The sequence below is a fragment of the Drosophila takahashii genome, chromosome 2L (genome assembly GCF_030179915.1).
Source record: "Drosophila takahashii strain IR98-3 E-12201 chromosome 2L, DtakHiC1v2, whole genome shotgun sequence".
Lineage (NCBI taxonomy): Eukaryota > Metazoa > Arthropoda > Insecta > Diptera > Drosophilidae > Drosophila > Drosophila takahashii.
Genome location: NC_091678.1, coordinates 11,108,043 through 11,127,749, shown reverse-complemented (window position 1 = coordinate 11,127,749; position 19,707 = coordinate 11,108,043). Strand labels below are relative to the sequence as shown.

The following is a 19,707-nucleotide window of genomic DNA, read 5'->3' as shown; positions in this document are numbered from 1 at the left end:
TTAACGAGCCTTCAAACACATTCCTACCCGTCCAAAAATTTAAATTCGTTTTGCATGTATTCCCCACAGAACAAACAAGAACAACTCAATAAATATTGCCCAGGATATAAAATTGAAAGTATTGCCTAAGCCCATAAACCAACAAGACTCTTAGCCTGCTCCTTCGACCTCCGGCCTCTTGTTGTCTTTCGATCTGAACCTTGTTCGCTCTTTGTCTTAATTTCTTAAAAGGCCGAGACAATTACAATTGGAATTTATTTGGCATTGTGGTCAGCACCGGAAAAGGAAAACAGGGAGCGATGCTGCAGAGATGTCATGAGTTACTGTTAATTAGAAAATTGTTATTCAAGGGATTGAAGTCTGGTTTCGAGGTTTAAAGTGTAAATGCGTGTTGCAGATAGATTAAAAACACTTAAAGTTTAACTTCCAATTGAATTATAGGTAGATTTAATCATTCAGTAAATGACATAAAACTATATTTTGTTTTAGTTCTCGGATTGTATAGCGTATACGAGAAGAAAAACATTGTTCCATAACCTTGAAGTAAGGAACACTTCTGTTTTAATAATGCCCTACAAATAACGAAATTGTTTGTCCTAAGACTTTGAAAAAATTCGATTTATATAATTTGTTGAATTGCGTTTTAGTTTTTAATATTTCAAAACATTTTTGTTGACTTTTTTTCGAAATGGTGGACGGAAGCGCCATTTTTTTAGGCAGAATCGAGTGGCGCCCCCTAGTGTCAGGAATACGCCATCTAGGAAGCAAAAGTATGCACATGTAAAAAACATTTTGGAGACATTTACAGAAATTTTTTTTAGCTTTTACAATCTGGACGTTCATACGGAGATATGAAAGACCAAGAATACATATACTTCATAAAGTCTGAGAAGCTTCCTCCGAAATGCAACACAATTTAAAAAAATACCCCTCTATTTTACAAGTAATTTAAATTTAAACTCTTCATCTTCAATAGATAAAGCAACAGTTATTTATTTCTTGATAGAAAAATAAAATCATTAATACATAATCATTATATATATATACGTTCCTGACAATGCCTCAAGCCGTGGCCCAAATTTTGGACTCTAGAAGGGCTAGCAGAATGGTGTTTTACAATTATTTCGCTGATGCTCTAGACGTTTTCTTTTGGCTCAGCTTAAATGGCTTAAATGTTAGAAGCGAGGTGCTCGACTGTCCCACGAAAAAGGGGTTCCGTTCCCTTAGCTTAGCTCTGAATGTAACCAAAACCTGATTTTCTTAATACATTTCGCTGTAACTATATCATCTACAAATACTCAAAATACAGCTGGTGACTGAAGAAGACATTTGGAGTTTACAATTACAATAACAACTACGAAGAGGTAAATGCTAAATAATTAATAATATTTTATCATTTAAGCTATGTGCTGTACTGTAGTTTTTGTTTCTCTTGCTGTTGCGGTATTGATGCTCCCTTTGAAGGGAAATTCCCAGGGAATTAGTCATAATTAGAAGCCCAGTGCAACTGAAACTCGGTCAACGTAACCAAACGTTCGTGATTGATCTAGCGATTTCTGGACTGTGCTTTAGTTTTGGTCTAGCGATCAAGAAAGGTACCTTTCTAACCCAACCTTAACTCCTAAGTGCATTCGAATGTGCGTCTAGTAAACGACGGGATTCGGATCGCGTGGCTTGCGTGAATACTTGAGGCCCAGATCGTCGGCGATCTCGTCTATCGCCTCCAAGGCAAAGTCCAGCTGCTCCTTGGTGTGGGCGGCGGAAAGGCAGAAACGGATGCGACCTTCCATAATGGGCGTGGCCGGGAATCCAGCACCCACCGCAGCAATGTGCCGGGTAGTCAAGGTGCGAACCACAGCGCTGAAAAATATTACAAATTTTTTAATTAAATTACATTGAAAACTTAGATGCTATTAAAACTCAAACCTACCCAATTTTAGAAAATAGGTAGACCAGCATAGGTACCACTGGGGAGTCCTCGTGACCATATGTGATCACTCCCAGCTGGGCCAGTCGTCGACGGAAGTAACGCGTGTTCCTGGCAAGCTGGTGTATCTTCTTGCGGCCAATTTCGGTGCCATCCTCACCCATAATGGTCTTCATGGAGGTCAGGATCTGCTGGGCTATGGGTGGCGAGATGGACGCAGCATAGCAGTGGGCGTGGCTGTTGGTGCGGAGGAAGTCGATCAGTTTCTAGAGAGAAAAACAGATTAGTTTGGGGTATTCAAAAGAGTAACCTTATATCCTTACCTTTGAACCTGCCAGATAGCCACCGGCACTGCCGAAACTCTTTGTGAAAGTGCCCATCAGAATGTCCACCTCATTGGGATCCACATTAAAGTAATCAGTGACTCCTCGCCCTCTTGAACCCATGGCTCCAACGCTGTGAGCTTCATCCAGATACAAGTAGGCCTTGTATTTCTTTTTCAGAGCAATGATCTCGGGTAAACGGACAACTGAACCTTCCATGCTGAAGATGCCCTCGACACATATCAAGACCTTGTCCCATGGCTGGCCGCCTTTTTTGGGATTTCCATAGCAAATGCCCTGGCGAAGGACTCGCTCCAGATCCCGCACGTTGTTGTGCTTGAAGACCTTGGTAGTGGCTCCGGACAAACGCAATCCCAGGATGATGGAGGCATGGTTCTTTTCGTCACTGATCACCAGACTATTTGGTCCCAGGAGCGAGGGAAGGTTCAAAGCATTCGTGGCGAAGCCCATGCCGAAGACAATGGCATCCTCCACGCCAAAGTATCTGGCAGTTTGGGCCTCTAGCTCTCGCAGCTGCTCGTTGTCACCCAGCTCACAGCGGGAGCTGCAGTAGGCCAGTCCAGCATCCCGAGCACTTTCCTCCGAATCATCAGCACATCGTCCAGTGGCGGCGGCAAAGCCCAGGTAATTGTAGGATCCCAGATTCAAACAGCGCGTCTCCGTTCCGGTAAACTTGAAACTCCAGCCATAATCATCGGTCACGCGATCCTTCAGAGTGAGCTCCTCCCCGGGAACACTGCAGATCGGTCGGTTCCAGCAATCCTTGATCCGCCTGTAAACATACCGCGAGTAGAAGCTCTCGAAGGCATCGTACAAGCCCACATAACCCTCTCGACCCTTCTCGGTGGCCACTTTGGGAACGAAGAGCAGCTGGTTGATGTAGCCCAGGATCATCAAGAGGTAGAATCCCAGGTACGTAAGGCAGGCCGTGTGCAGGGGCACCTCCTCGAAGGAGGTCTTCTGGAAGTGCTCGAGTTCCGGCGAGAGTTTGCCCTCCGCCTGGTTGGGCTTGGACTCCTGATCCTGATTTTGGAAGGAGGCATGTCCATTGGGCATCGACTTCTTCTCCGGATGGTAGTTGATCAAGCTGGGACTCTGTGAAAGGAAAGAGATTCACGATTAGTTTTCGGTTATGGGTTATTGACTAGTTATATCGCTGGGAATCTACATAGCACTCATTGAAATTCACTTATCAGAGGGCTGATAATCACCGTTAAAAGAGGGATCGGCAGAGGGGATTGTATGACCAACAGGTGCGAAATATAATTAATTTCGAGGGGAGCTACACTGGGAAAATAATTCCATAAATGAAGTAAACAAATATTAAATGGAAATATCAGATTACTCCCTTGAAAAAATACTCTCCGTCATATTCATGAAGTCTCTCAGATAGCACATCTTAACTTGCTTGCCCTTTTCATGTTTTCGCTCAATTCCCCAGCCAATTAACATTAAACTAACAGATCCATATATGCAAGGTACCATCTATATAGTCACACGACAACTGAATGATGAACAATTTGCTCCGTCGCTCACATGAGCCGAGCTCGACATGAAGTCACACAGAGAGAGAAACAGACACAAAATGGGGAAGCCATATATTTCTGAATGCGACAATTGCCCAACTTGGCACACTTCAACCTCACTGGCTAACAAATAGAGCGTTATAATTAACTTACTTATTTGTATGTACATATCACTCGCTTATTGATTTTGCAGGCCAAAGGATCCGATAGGAGTATCTCCCATTAATTGAGCCATTCGCTTTGCTGATATATAAAGCGTTGCATATATGCAAACTTAATCGTATAACAATAACGAGTCGGCGACAATAATATTTCGTGTTTATTATCATTTGCCACCGGGCTTGTTTACTAAATATTGGAGAGATACAGTGAGGGGAGGGAAAGATCAAGTGGGTTACGCGCTGATGGGTTTTTTAATGGACTGACTGGGTTAGGGTATGTATGTGTATATAGACGAACAAGCGGAGTAAATAGATAAAAATCGAAACCGAGTTGAACAAATAAATAAAAAATGTGTAATACTAATTACGCGATTGAGTGGGTGAAAAAGGAGGACAGGAAGGAAGGAAGAAAGGGGAAAACGGGGGGTGAGAACTAGATAATGACTTCCATATGTTTGCGGATCCATGGAAGCCAAGATAATGGACTGACAATCGACCAGCGCACGCCAAAGTTCTAAAGACTTTCATGGGGATTCCAAGAAGTATTACCTGTGAGTCATTAGGTAATTGCTTTGAGACACTTCGAGTATTTCTCTTTTAAAATAAATTTACTCATATTTTCTAAGATTTCTTTCTTAACATGGTTTATTATCCAAGTCACTATCTAAAACACCTTTGCTATTTAGACTTAGACTTTTTAAATAGTCTAAGCATACTGATAAAAATTAGCTATGCCTTGATACGAAATACCAAGGTTTGCACGCGCGGACATTCTAATAGCCCAAATAAACAGTACCACATGGTGAGAAATGTGTAAACTTTCTGTCTTATTCTGTACCAACCGTGTAAGGTCTTATATTCATTAAATATAGCAAAGAATAAATTCTACGGAAAATATCTTATTATTTTTCTAAGAAGAAAACTCAACTATCGTTTATGGGCTTGAAGACGTCACCTATAATGACTTATATTTCGAAGTTCTTATAGATTCCAAAAAATAGAATCATTATATTTACTTTATCTTAATAAAATATAATATAATCTGTTAAGTAAACCTTTAAAATACTGCCCCAGACATTCTAACTCTCCCCAAAAATAACAAAAAAAAATCTTATCACCGACAAATCAACGCCCACCCGAAAAGCACTGCCTTTGGAGATTGCGGGAGCATTGTGATTCACCTCGAATAGCATTCTGCGAGGCTTTACGTAAAAGATTGGCCGGAATGGGCCCGATAAGGCGGGCCCGGCATGGCATGGCATGACAATATTATTACCAGACCACGGTGTATCGGGTATTTAGGGGCGCTCTCCACAAACAATGTGCACCCAAATATATGTATTTGTTTTGGGGACGGACAACCAACCTCAGGGAAAATTACGAATGAGTACAGGAGTGCTAGATTACACAGTGCATATGATTACATTAATGTTAAATACGTAGAAAAAATGATATATTTACTATTACTTATAGTATTTATTTTAGTTCTTTTTGGATAAGTAAGATTACTATATTCTCACGATACCATAGAAATTCCCCAAAATGTGGGGGGAATCATTATACTTGATAAAAGTACTTTTTATATTAAAGAGCTGGTAAAAACCTAAGCTGACTAATTTGATAATCGGCTTTAGTTTCTTTAGAAAATTATTATTTTTACTTTTCTGCTAAATTTAAATTTGACCCCTAAAAAATAGCCAAAATATTCCAATTGGCCAGCACTTGCGGCGAATATGAAAGCATGCGAGGAAAACACTGCAGTAAGGAAAACAGCTGTAGCTGTGGGCTGACCCAGAAAATAGGAAAAGCCAAGGAAATTCGCCCCAAGAATAATTGGGGCGAACTTCTCCAGCTGACGCACCCTTACTCCCTCTCTCTCTCTCCCTCACTCTCCCACTCACAAAATCGCCGGCAGAAAGAGAGAGCGGGAGGGAAGGTTAGAGGAATGGAACCACATTTTCGGCCAATTTTAATGGGCTTTTTATTATGGTTTTGGTCAGGTTTTCGGCTTCCTACACTGCGCGAAAATGTTGCGCTCACCTTGGCGTCGCCTGTGGGCTTTGCTGCATGGCAGCGTCGCGTGCGAATTTCCGTGTATGCGGGTGCCGAGAATTTTCGCTGGCCGAGAAGTTCCTCCTTTTCCGGAGGACTGAAGTGCGCCGCCCCGTTTCCATTCGCCACCTTTCCATTTCCGTTTGTCGTCGCGTAGCTCTGCTCGAAAACCGTACCAGAATCGCCGTCGAAATTGCCCATTTTTCCGATCCTCCGGTTCCCGATTACTCAAACGCGCCCAAAAAATTACAGAGAAAAAAAATTGCGTTTAGGTTTAAATAGGTTTTTTTTCCAGAGGTGGGGGAACGTCGATATACCGAAAGTGACTATCGATGATTCCACATCAATAAAATGTTAATAGCCTCTTCCCACAGACTCCATCCGATAACAGCTGACTTGAACAGCTGTTTACATAAGACTATAGTTAAAGAAAAGATAGTGCAGACTATTATTTTTTAGTTTTTTTTTTGTTTTGATTAAAACTGTTTTAATTGTACCGCCGATGCTTCGCAAAACATCGATACATCGATATCAGCCGTAAAATATCGGCAAAAACATCGATGCCCGATGTATCGTCGATGTATTTAACCTAGTTTTTTTTTCTTAATTAGTGAAAAGTTTTAAAATTTAGATAAATTGTAACTTAAGTGAACCGAGCAGATTGCGCCCACGTAATCTTATTGCCCTGAAGATGCGACCAGTATTTGCCTTCCTGCTCCTGGCGCTCCTGTGCTTTGCCAGCACAAAATCGGAGGAGAGTGATTTCGAGGAGGATGACAGCGATGATTTTGCCGAATTCGACGACGGCAACTTCTACGCGGAGCCAGCGGCCAAGAACGCCGATTCCTTTACCGGAGGAGCAGGGTCCAGCCACGGGGAATCCCGCGAGGATCCGCCCGCCAAGGAGCCACGCAAGCCAGCACAAAATGTGGAGAGCGACGAGGAGGATGGACTCGTGGAGGATGACGATGAATTCGAGCACTTCCAGGTAAACAAAGACAGGTGTTTGCTTTATAAGGGGGTCGTAAAGGGTTAGGAACCTTGATGAGGTGTTAAATTCCCTTTGTATAATGTTTAATTAATAGATTTCCATTGAGATTGTTAGGATTTTTAGGTTTTCAGTTTTCTTTCGTCATACAATTTGCATACTTTTCATTTGGATCTTCAAAAAATCATTAGCTAATTAATTAAAACTATGTTTCTAAACTTTCACCTTTGTGACAAAGTGTTTTTCTTTAGCTTTATATAAGTACTTCTTTATAATTTAAGAAGGTTTATCCCAAAGTCACCACCTATTTGTAAAACTTATTAAAAATGTGAGTTACTAAATTATGTAACTTAGATACTTATCATTTGTAGTTACTAAAGTTTGACTGTACTCAGTTACTGAGTCTCAATGGGTAGTACCCTCATGTTTTTATTCATAGTTTGAACTTCGAACTCAGGAAAACAAATTTCTCCTCAAAGATCCAAAGTTTACTAACCACTGTATATATATTTTTTTTTGACAATATGATAAATTGATTAAAATTAGTTTTAAATATATATTTAAATATATATATATATATATATATATATATATATATATATATATATATATATATATATATATATATATATATATATATATATATATATATATATATATATATATATATATATATATATATATATATATATATATATATATATATATATATATATATATATATATATATATATATATACATATATATATATTTAAATATATATTTTATATATATATATTTAAATATATATTTTATTGCATTCCATTTTTTTCCTTTAGTTTAAGACACATTAAAATATATAACTTATTGCCATTTCTGAAATCAAATTTTAAATCTCCCAAAAACCACTTTATAATTTTTCCAGGACGAGGAGGAGTTCGAAGGCTACGATGGCGGCGACTCCAAGGACCCGCCCATCGACCACAAGGTCGAGCCCAAGCTAAACATACCCAACATCCCGCTGCACTTCCGCACCCACTGGGACTCCTACTGGATGGAGATGCTCATGGTGGCCGGCTTGCTGGCCTACTTTGCCAACTTCTTTGCGGGAAAGGCGAAGAATGCTCGCTTGGCGCAGCTCTGGTTCAGTACCCACAGGGCCCTGCTGGACGAGAACTTCGCTCTGGTGGGCGACGATGGCAAGGCGGAGAACGAGAATCCGGGCCTGATCAAGGAGAGCGAGAGCCTCTACACCCTGTGGTGCTCCGGCAGGACCTGCTGCGAGGGCATGCTCGTGGAGCTAAAGATGATCAAGCGCCAGGATCTGGTGTCCCTGGTGGCGGGATTGATGCGACCACAGCTGGATCAGGCCCACATCAAAATTGAACTCACGCGCGGCGTAGCGGATGCATTTGTATTTGCAGTCGGTACCAAAAAGACCATCACCAAGGTGTTTAAGGAATACACGGATCTGGTAGGAGGATACACTTCAGTACTCCAAACTTATATTTACTATATTTTACCCCCTTTCGCTTGCAGAGCAAGTTTTGTAGCCTAGTCGGCAAGCCAGAGGATCGCTACAATGTGCCCAGCGGCTTTGCCGTGCTCTCCGAGGTCCCGGAGGCCACGTCCGCCATCCTCGAGTCACGTATTATCACCGCACTTAACAAGTACCAAAGCTATATCGATTACCTGCACATCTCGGACCAGTTCAGTGGGCCCATCCAGCAGGAGGAGGGCGGTACCCTCAAGCAGCCCGAGACGAAGGCCGTTCTCCTCGCCGGCTTCAATCTGCCGAAGCACGCCGAAATGGAGACCATTAAGCCGTTGTTATTGTTGATCTTTTATTTGATGGAGCGCCTGAAGACCTACCGCATGTCCAAGGAGGTAAGAATCCATGACTATTGAAATGAATTATAGCTAAATTAATGTGGTTATTACAGGGCAAAGCCAAGTCGGACAAAAATCGCCAGCGCGTGGAGGAGGAGTTCTTGAAGAGCACCCATGCCGCTCGGGCCGAAGCTGCCGCCCAGCGACGCGAGGACAAGCGCAAGCAGGAGAAGGAGCGCATCCTGGCCGACGAGGATCCGGAGAAGCAGCGCCGCTGGGAGGCCAAGGAGCAGAAGCGCCAGGCCAAGCGGAATGCGCCCAAGATGAAGAGGCTGGCCGTCAAGTCCCTGTAGATTTATCTCTAGTGTGCCATTAGCCGCGAGGAGCGCTCCTCCTTAACGTACGCAAACCGACCATTTGTAGCTGTTCCTCTCAAATGCCAGAATAAAGCAATATCTATTTGTTTCCTATGGAGCGCCAAAACAAAAGCCACAGTTGTGCTTATGTAAGCTGGATTATAGAAAGAACGAGGTTGTTACAAAAACAGATAAGCAACGATGAGATAATGAGTAAGATAAGTGCCAGCTATTGTAAAATAAGTTCTTTATTTTCTGAACTCATTTTTCTGTCTACGATTTGTGTGAGTCAACAAACTAAAGTTGAAACTTGTACTAATTTAAATGTTCTTTAAATCTTTTCAGTCCTGCGTGAATCATTCAATTTTTGTTTTATCATAGTATGCCATGAAATTTCTGATTTGTTTAATTCAATTCTATGTTAAATAAATTGCATACTTTTCTAATTCATTTAGAATTGAATGAATGAATAAATAATTTCAATCATTCAATTCTATTAAACTCAAAATTCTAATTCATTCATTTATCAAAATAATTCATTGAATCCATTTATGCAGGGCTCTAGTTCAAATCCCTAATATTTTAATAGTTTTCCAAATTGGCCGAAAGAATACTTGTATATTTATTAGATTGACTAGGATTTTGTTTACAGCTAGATTTATGTGATACGTTTTGTGAAGAAACGAAGGAAAGCAACACTTGTTTTCACAGGCACGCCAAACATATTTCATCATTTAGCACTTGACGGGAAAGCAGTTCTCGTTGGACACATAGGCGATATGATTGCGCAGCGTTTTGATCTGCTTCTGGGCGGCATCGAAGCTGTAGGAGAGGGTATTCAGCTGGCCCTGCATCTCCCGGATGACCGCCTCTCGATCGTTCACAGACAGCGAGGCAGTTGCTCGGCACTGGGCCAACTCCTTCTCCAGCCGATTGATCTGCTCCTGCTGCTGGGACTTGATCAACTCGGCCCGTTCCTTGGTGCCGGCTATAATCTTGGCCGACTCGGTGCGCAGCGTGTCCAGATCGTCTTGGGTGGACTTGAGCTGTTCGCAGAAGAGATCCCGCTGCCGCAGCAGCTCCTCCAGCTCGTTCCTGGCCTGGGTCAGCTCCATTTGGCACTGGGCCAGCTGGGGACGCACATCGACATTGGGCTGCTGCTCCATCTGAGCCTTGCAGGCCTTCAGCTCCTTGCAGACCACCACCAGCTTCGTCTGCATCTCGTCCTTCTCCTTGCACACCTGGGCCAGCTTCAGTTGCTCGTTCTCCAGGAGCTTGGGGAAGTGCAGCAGCTCGTTGAGCTTCTCCTGGAACTTGGCTCGGATCTCCTTGACCTCCGTATTGATTTGCTGTTCGATGCGTTTGTTGTTCATATTCAGCTTCTCCAGCGAGACGCACTGCTCCTCGACCTTCTGCTGGGCCAGCAGGTACTTGTTGCGGTAATCCTCCAGCTGCTGCGACTGCTCCTTCATGATGCACTTGAACTCCAGCTGCTCCTCCTTGAGTTCGTTGACCCGGGCGCGAAGAAGATTTAGTTCCGCGGCATCGGCATCCCCGTCGCCGCCTTTCGAGGGGCAGGGACCGCAGATGCCCTTCATTCTGCAGGATTAATATTTTTATTTATTTATGTAAATATTTATACCCGTTACTCGTAGAGTAAAAGGGTATATTGTATTCGTGCAAAAGTATGTAACACCTGTCTGTCCGTCTGTATGAACGCTGAGATCTTCGAAACTACAAAAGCTAAAAAGTTGGGATTACCCACTCATATTCCTTGGTTTCCTACGTAGCACAAGTTTGTTTCAGCCGAGCGCCACGCCCTCTAACGCCCACAATCGCCCACAAACGATTTTAAAAAGTGTCTGACGGCCATATCTTTTAAGATTTTAAAAATGTTTAAATGCCATTCTATAGTGTTTATAAATACCTATCGCAATGTAGAAGACATTATTCAAATCGGACCATTCGTTAAAAAGTTATGCGCAATTAAAATTTTATATATCCATATCCCTTGCACTCCCTTTAGCTGAGTAACGGGTATTAGATAGTCGGGACACCCACCCGACTATAGCGTTCTCTCTTGTTATTTTAGATTTTAACCCACCGCTTCTGCATCTCCTTCATCTGGCAGTCCTTGCGCTGGAACTCCGTGAGCAGCCTGGTGTAGTTCTCCTTCATCTTCTCAAACTGGTCGGCCTTGGTGTTGCGCTTGCCCCCGCAGATGACCAGCGGATCGGGATCCTCGGGACATGGGGGCCTGGCCGGGCAGGGCCTGGAGCAGGGATGATCCTCCTCCCCATCCTCGCTGTCATCGTCACCGCCGCCGCCGTCACAGGGCTCTGGACCATCGCGGTTGCTCACCTCCTGGAGCAACTTCTTCACCGAGCACTGCATGCTCTGGATGCGTCGCTTCAGCTTCTCCAGGGACTCGCACTTGCCGGGCGAGGATTGGGGCATGGGGCAGGGTGCCGACTTTTGGGGCCTTTTCTTGGTCGGACAGGGAGGCGAAGGATGTCCGCAGGGTGCCAGGCTGCTGCTGCTGCTCTCCGGACAGGGACCTTGGCAAGGACCTGGACAGGGTGGCGGGCAGGGCTTCGGGCAGGGTCCTGGCACGCAGACCGGCTGCTTCTTGCAGCTCATGATCGCACAGGCGATCTCCTCGATCATCTTCTTGTCCTCCGGACAGGCGCCCTTCATCTTCTGCATGGCCTTCTGCAGGGCGCAGATCAGCTTGTCGTCCTGACCGGCCACATCCCGCTGACCTCCGCCTCTGCCACCTCCACAAACACTGGCACAGGAGCTGGACTCATCGGCGCAGGGATCCGTACCACTGCCAGCCGGGGCACAAGGTCCAATGCCGCACATATACGGCGACAGGTTGTCCTCGTCCACGGTCGTCGTCATCGGCAGCTCCTTGTAGTGGCGATGGGAGCCAAAGTTCTGCAGCTGCACCGCCCTGTTCATCATGGTGTGCAGCTTGATGTTCTCCTGCTCCATGCAGATCCTCAGGCGCTTGATCTCCCGCAGCTCGTTGCGCGTCTTGCAGGGCTTGGCGCACATGTCCATGATGTTGCTCTTGATGTCCTGGATGATCTTGTTCTGGCAATCGATCTCCTTGATCAGCGCCAGGTACTCCATGTACATGCGCTTCTGCTCCGGATCGTCGGAGGATTCGCCCAGCTTGGAGAAGAGGTCCTCGTCGGGACCCTCCTCCATCATATGCTGCTCGCCGATGAACTGGGCCTCATCGTCCTCGTACTCGCCGCCCTCATCCGTGTACTCCGTGTTCTCCGCCATCGCGTCTCGGGTTTACTAACCAATTCGGCCCAAAAAAGCTAACTTTTATCGCGTCGGGAATTTTAAAAATTTTTTTTTGATTTTTATCCGTTTTGGACTACTAACGATTTTGGTCAACTTCTAGTCTGGCGAGAAAATTTAACACATATTCTGAAGGAAAAAATTTCGAAAGAAGTTTTAGAACGAATCAGTTGTTTTCTTCGTTGACGAATAAAATGAACTGAAAAACCCTCGGACGCTCTGCCTGGGCAGTTGGCAACGGATTTGGAATGGCCTACTCGGACTTCGGAGAAAGGAACGAAAGATCCCAGAGCACTTGGTTAGGCTACGACCAGGTGGAGTGGTGCTTCTCGGGGAACCCTAGCTACGGGAAGGTCCAAGAAAATGTGCTGTACAAAGAGCAATGTGTATCCAGGCATTTGTTCGGCGAAACCAACAACTATATTTACTACTGCCGCTATTTGAATTGGGTCAAAATTAAAACTCAGTCTAATTTAAAGGCGATGGAATTTTTTAATACATAATTAAAAGTATCATAAATACAAATTTTATATAACAAATTAAGGAAACTTTAATTAAATTTTTTGTAGCTTAGGTGGCTTTTTTATAACATCAATAAGGGTTATAGATTTTAATAATAGAATATTTTTTCTTACGGCTTAAAATGTCCTTGAAAATAAGTGTGTTTTTAAAATGATTGTAATATTTTAAAGAACTAAGCTTAGGGTAACATCTTAAGGTCATAACTTTCCTCCAGTAGCGATTTCAGCAGTAAGATGCCATATGAGTAGGCGTAACAGCATATTTTCCATCACATAATTTTCGTAACGTCTCACGTAAAAATTATTATTTTTTTGGGAAACGAATGTGTCATAACGTTTTAAAAAAAATTCTCTGTTGGCCAAAAACAGTGCAAAAAATTACTCAAGTGGATATAAAACCAAATAGGCAAAATTTTCGTAGATGTTAAGGCCATCAAAGGGGTCGCTAGCCACAAGACAACGCACACTTGGATTCCGTCCGCAAAATCGAGAAAGAATACCATCCACATCGATGGGATTGGATTTTGTATTGGATGAGAAGAGGGAAGATATGCCCGATGAGAAGAGCAGCTATGTCAGCTTGTCCCGACAGAACTCCAATATCCAGGATTCGATGAGTGCCAGCAGTTTGGGCTTCAGAGATCATAGTAGTTCTGGTGTAAGACCCAAGAATAGCAAGGAAATCAAGGAAGTTGATCTAATCATGAGTGATGGCGAACCAGAACCAGAAGATTATCGGGAAAATGGGGACTCGGAGCGGAGGTTACCCAACTCAGAAGCTATTGGAAGCAAGCTGAAGGAGGAACTCTGCAAATACAAGCAGGAACTCAAGGAGTACAATGAAACCACCAAGGATCTGGAGGAAAAGTATATGAAAATCAATTACGAGCTGTCCGAAATGCAACAGAAACACCATGACTTTGTATCCAGCCGGAGGCAAACTTCGGAAATGAATATGGGAAGTGAAGCGGATCCGCATAGTTTCTATAGCTCGGCCAGCAGTGTGGCTTCACAAATGACCATCCGACGAAAGAGTCCCCAAATCCTGCGGAGCAATACCAGTTTCATGACCGTTCTATCCGCCCAGAGTTCCTGTGATCAAATCGGCCGAAAGAAGTACTCATCCGAAAGGAGTGATCATCGGCCGAAGCATCGGGGAAACAAAGGCAGTCTCTCATCCCAGGTAGACAGTGTTTTCAATAGCCGAATTGTGGAAACACTGGCCAATCGTCATGTGAAACGTAGGAAAAGCTCTTTGGAGCAAGAGGATCGGGAGAGGGAGCCCGCATCTTTCAAGGACGTGTATCATGTGCTGAAGGATGTGATCAACACCTCACAGGTAGGATTTGTTTAGGGTAAAATCATTCATAAAGGTGTCCAAAAGTATGCTAGTTTTTAATTTTTTACTGCATACTTTTAGACACCTTTAAAAGTGATTTAAAAACTTTTGTGATTTCTGTGGCATAAATTATGAAATATATGTAAATATTTAACTATTTCATTTTTATTTTTATTAAATAGGACCACAAGTACAAGCACGAACGGGATCGGGATAGAGACAGGGACTCGGGAGACCTCAGCCAACTGCTGACCACCATTAAGAGCCTGAAGAGCGAGCAGCTCCAGTTCCAGACTCTCATTCGCCAGCAACAGGAGCGGATTGCCGACTACCATACGCGGTGTCTCAAGGCCCATGACATTATGAGCACCCAAAAGCACGAGATTGAAAAGCTGCACGTGAATAACAAGCAGCTGGAGTCGAGCATCTATCACGACATCGACAGTCTGCGATCCAAGATAGACACCAAACTAAAGAGTGTGTCCCATTTGCCCAAGATGATGCGGGACGAGCACACCAAGTACGAGAAGGTAATGCGGGAAAATTGTCTGCTGGCGGATAAACTACATGCCCTCCAACAGGAAGCCATGAAACTGAAGGTCAAGATCGATGATCTGGGCCGAAGAAAGCTCGTCACCATCAATAGGCTAAAGGCCGCCGAAAGGGATCTGAAGATATTCAAGAACTACAACTCGGCGTTGAAGACGGAGAAGCGGAAATTAACGCAGGAGCTGTCCACAATGAAGGATCAACTGGAGCAGCTCCAGGCGAGTAGTAAGCGGCAACTTTCCCGCCATCGCGAGCAGAGTGAAAAGCAGCGCAGAGATCTGCAGAAAAAGATCTATGATCTTGAGCTGAAACTGAGCAGGAGCCAGAACTCCACGTCCAGTTTGATCCAGGAACGGGATAGCCTGATAGCCGAACTCCAGACGCAGCTGCACACCTTGGTCCACAATTTCGAAGTGTCGCAGAAACATATAAGGGTTCTCCGGCGGCACATCTACTCCATGACGAATCCTGGTGGTGCGGGCATCGGATGTGGTGGCGGTGGATCGGCTGGCATTGCCCACCTGCCTGGAGGTGGTTCCCATCGACCTAGTCTGATAAGGATAAATCAGCAGGCTTCTAGCACCGGACGGCTCGGTAGCCCGCGAACGCTGAAGGCCAAAATCTAGAAGCTCTAGAACTAGATCGGGTCCTTCAGCTGTCCAGGCAACTTGATGATATGGTTTAAGTGCTGACAACCGTATTATCAAGTTGCCTGGATATTCTCCCCCGTTATCGAGACACCAATACTTTCACTCAAAGGATGTAAACTTGACAATTTTAAAAAATCCTTTCGTTTGGTTTCAATGGGTTGCGGGAATTTCCGTTCCATGTGCCATGTTCCATGTGCCATGTTCCATGTGCCATGTTCCATGTTCCATGTGCCATGTTCCATGTTCCATGTTCCATGTGCCATGTTCCATGTTCCATGTTCCATGTTCCTTGTGCCATGTTCCATGTTCCATGTTCCATGTTCCATGTTCCATGTTCCATGTTCCACGTTCCATGTTCCACGTTCCATGTTCCATGTTCCATGTGCCATGTTCCATGTTCCATGTTCCATGTTCCATGTTTCATGTTCCATGTTCCATGTTCCATGTTCCATGTTCCATGTTCCATGTTCCATGTGCCATGTTCCATGTGCCATGTTCCATGTTCCATGTTCCATGTGCCATGTTCCATGTTCCATGTGCCATGTTCCATGTTCCATGTGCCATGTTCCATGTGCCATGTTCCATGTGCCATGTTCCATGTTCCATGTTCCATGTGCCATGTGCCATGTTCCATGTTCCATGTTCCATGTTCCATGTTCCATGTTCCATGTTCCATGTTCCATGTTCCATGTTCCATGTTCCATGTTCCATGTTCCATGTTCCATGTTCCATGTTCCATGTTCCATGTTCCATGTTCCATGTTCCATGTTCCATGTTCCATGTTCCATGTTCCATGTGCCATGTTCCATGTTCCATGTTCCATGTGCCATGTTCCATGTTCCATGTTCCATGTTCCATGTTCCATGTTCCATGTTCCATGTTCCATGTTCCATGTTCCATGTTCCATGTTCCATGTTCCATGTTCCATGTTTCATGTTCCATGTGCCATGTTCCATGTTCCATGTACCATGTGCCATGTTCCATGTTCCATGTGCCATGTGCCATGTTCCATGTGCCATGTGCCATGTTCCATGTGCCATGTGCCATGTGCCATGTGCCATGTTCCATGTGCCATGTTCCATGTTCCATGTTCCATGTTCCATGTTCCATGTTCCATGTGCCATGTTCCATGTTCCATGTTCCATGTTCCATGTTCCATGTTCCATGTTCCATGTTCCATGTTCCATGTTCCATGTTCCATGTTCCATGTTCCATGTTCCATGTTCCATGTTCCATGTTCCATGTTCCATGTTCCATGTTCCATGTTCCATGTTCCATGTTCCATGTGCCATGTTCCATGTGCCATGTTCCATGTTCCATGTTCCATGTGCCATGTTCCATGTTCCATGTGCCATGTTCCATGTTCCATGTGCCATGTTCCATGTGCCATGTTCCATGTGCCATGTTCCATGTGCCATGTGCCATGTTCCATGTGCCATGTTCCATGTTCCATGTTCCATGTTCCATGTTCCATGTTCCATGTTCCATGTTCCATGTTCCATGTTCCATGTTCCATGTTCCATGTTCCATGTTCCATGTGCCATGTTCCATGTTCCATGTTCCATGTTCCATGTTCCATGTTCCATGTTCCATGTTCCATGTTCCATGTTCCATGTTCCATGTTCCATGTTCCATGTTCCATGTTCCATGTTCCATGTTCCATGTTCCATGTGCCATGTGCCATGTTCCATGTGCCATGTTCCATGTTCCATGTTCCATGTTCCATGTTCCATGTGCCATGTTCCATGTTCCATGTTCCATGTTCCATGTTCCATGTTCCATGTTCCATGTTCCATGTTCCATGTTCCATGTTCCATGTTCCATGTTCCATGTTCCATGTGCCATGTTCCATGTTCCATGTACCATGTGCCATGTTCCATGTTCCATGTGCCATGTGCCATGTTCCATGTTCCATGTTCCATGTTCCATGTTCCATGTTCCATGTTCCATGTTCCATGTTCCATGTTCCATGTTCCATGTTCCATGTTCCATGTTCCATGTTCCATGTTCCATGTTCCATGTTCCATGTTCCATGTTCCATGTTCCATGTTCCATGTTCCATGTTCCATGTTCCATGTTCCATGTTCCATGTTCCATGTTCCATGTTTCATGTTCCATGTGCCATGTTCCATGTTCCATGTACCATGTGCCATGTTCCATGTTCCATGTGCCATGTGCCATGTTCCATGTGCCATGTTCCATGTGCCATGTTCCATGTTCCATGTTCCATGTTCCATGTTCCATGTTCCATGTTCCATGTTCCATGTTCCATGTTCCATGTTCCATGTTCCATGTTCCATGTTCCATGTTCCATGTTCCATGTTCCATGTTCCATGTTCCATGTTCCATGTTCCATGTTCCATGTACCATGTGCCATGTTCCATGTTCCATGTGCCATGTGCCATGTTCCATGTGCCATGTTCCATGTGCCATGTTCCATGTTCCATGTTCCATGTTCCATGTTCCATGTTCCATGTTCCATGTTCCATGTTCCATGTTCCATGTTCCATGTTTCATGTTCCATGTGCCATGTTCCATGTTCCATGTACCATGTGCCATGTTCCATGTTCCATGTGCCATGTGCCATGTTCCATGTGCCATGTTCCATGTGCCATGTTCCATGTGCCATGTTCCATGTGCCATGTTCCATGTGCCATGTTCCATGTGCCATGTTCCATGTTCCATGTTCCATGTTCCATGTGCCATGTTCCATGTTCCATGTTCCATGTTCCACGTTCCATGTTCCACGTTCCATGTTCCATGTTCCATGTGCCATGTTCCATGTTCCATGTTCCATGTTCCATGTTCCATGTGCCATGTTCCATGTTCCATGTGCCATGTTCCATGTGCCATGTTCCATGTGCCATGTTCCATGTGCCATGTTCCATGTTCCATGTTCCATGTTCCATGTTCCATGTGCCATGTTCCATGTTCCATGTTCCATGTTCCATGTTCCATGTTCCATGTTCCATGTTCCATGTTCCATGTTCCATGTTCCATGTTCCATGTTCCATGTTTCATGTTCCATGTGCCATGTTCCATGTTCCATGTACCATGTGCCATGTTCCATGTTCCATGTGCCATGTGCCATGTTCCATGTTCCATGTTCCATGTTCCATGTTCCATGTTCCATGTTCCATGCCATGTTCCATGTTCCATGTGCCATGTTCCATGTGCCATGTTCCATGTGCCATGTTCCATGTTCCATGTGCCATGTGCCATGTTCCATGTGCCATGTTCCATGTTCCATGTTCCATGTTCCATGTTCCATGTTCCATGTTCCATGTTCCATGTTCCATGTTCCATGTTCCATGTTCCATGTTCCATGTGCCATGTTCCATGTTCCATGTTCCATGTGCCATGTTCCATGTGCCATGTTCCATGTTCCATGTTCCATGTTCCATGTTCCATGTTCCATGTTCCATGTTCCATGTTCCATGTTCCATGTTCCATGTTCCATGTTCCATGTTCCATGTTCCATGTTCCATGTTCCATGTTCCATGTGCCATGTTCCATGTTCCATGTGCCATGTTCCATGTTCCATGTGCCATGTTCCATGTTCCATGTGCCATGTTCCATGTTCCATGTGCCATGTTCCATGTGCCATGTTCCATGTGCCATGTTCCATGTGCCATGTTCCATGTGCCATGTGCCATGTTCCATGTGCCATGTTCCATGTTCCATGTTCCATGTTCCATGTTCCATGTTCCATGTTCCATGTTCCATGTTCCATGTTCCATGTTCCATGTTCCATGTTCCATGTTCCATGTGCCATGTTCCATGTTCCATGTACCATGTTCCATGTTCCATGTTCCATGTTCCATGTTCCATGTGCCATGTTCCATGTTCCATGTTCCATGTTCCATGTTCCATGTTCCATGTTCCATGTGGCCATCAGTTCAGCATATATTTCTTATCAGCATCAAGAGTTTCTGGTTAAGTTAAGGGTCAATTTTAAGGAAATCAATCAAAAATTTTAAGATGCCTAATCTAATAAGTTCTAATTTCTTATTTCTTTGTTTCGTCATTTCCAAATGATGATTCTACATTTGTTTGTTACTTGAATTCATTATTATCATTTATTTTCTTACTCACTGGCACAAAAAGGTTTTTTGCCACGAATTCTTCCACGATCACAGGTGTAAACCTTTGTCCCTTGTAGAAAA

General features: G+C 44.2%; 4 protein-coding genes across 5 annotated transcripts; 2 read left to right on the top strand and 2 right to left on the bottom strand.

Annotated features, from left to right (window-relative positions):
- Nucleotides 1–968: 968 nt before the first annotated feature.
- lace (serine palmitoyltransferase long chain base subunit) lies at nt 969–6,278 on the bottom strand. Its single transcript, XM_017147442.3, has 4 exons — nt 5,999–6,278; nt 2,251–3,366; nt 1,931–2,193; nt 969–1,860 (listed from the first exon to the last, which is right to left on the bottom strand). Exons 1-4 carry the CDS (start codon nt 6,209–6,211, stop codon nt 1,644–1,646), a joined length of 1,809 nt encoding a protein of 602 aa, XP_017002931.2. The 5' UTR covers nt 6,212–6,278; the 3' UTR covers nt 969–1,643.
- Nucleotides 6,279–6,570: 292 nt separating this feature from the next.
- LOC108061338 (PAT complex subunit CCDC47) lies at nt 6,571–9,296 on the top strand. Its single transcript, XM_017147463.3, has 4 exons — nt 6,571–6,998; nt 7,904–8,452; nt 8,518–8,865; nt 8,922–9,296. Exons 1-4 carry the CDS (start codon nt 6,702–6,704, stop codon nt 9,159–9,161), a joined length of 1,434 nt encoding a protein of 477 aa, XP_017002952.2. The 5' UTR covers nt 6,571–6,701; the 3' UTR covers nt 9,162–9,296.
- Nucleotides 9,297–9,762: 466 nt separating this feature from the next.
- LOC108061331 (myosin-6) lies at nt 9,763–12,713 on the bottom strand. Its single transcript, XM_017147456.3, has 2 exons — nt 11,269–12,713; nt 9,763–10,763 (listed from the first exon to the last, which is right to left on the bottom strand). Exons 1-2 carry the CDS (start codon nt 12,459–12,461, stop codon nt 9,899–9,901), a joined length of 2,058 nt encoding a protein of 685 aa, XP_017002945.2. The 5' UTR covers nt 12,462–12,713; the 3' UTR covers nt 9,763–9,898.
- A 524-nt stretch (nt 12,714–13,237) lies between these two features.
- On the top strand, nt 13,238–15,668 carry LOC108061333 (myosin heavy chain, clone 203). 2 transcript variants are annotated; one of them, XM_070211748.1, is made up of 3 exons: nt 13,238–14,342; nt 14,525–14,872; nt 14,924–15,668. In XM_070211748.1, exons 1-3 carry the CDS (start codon nt 13,425–13,427, stop codon nt 15,515–15,517), a joined length of 1,860 nt encoding a protein of 619 aa, XP_070067849.1. In that variant the 5' UTR covers nt 13,238–13,424; the 3' UTR covers nt 15,518–15,668. The 2 variants fall into 2 exon arrangements, with proteins under 2 accessions (XP_070067849.1, XP_017002946.2); XM_017147457.3 differs by having other exon boundaries at nt 13,244–14,342; nt 14,525–15,667.
- The last annotated feature ends 4,039 nt before the right edge of the window (nt 15,669–19,707 follow it).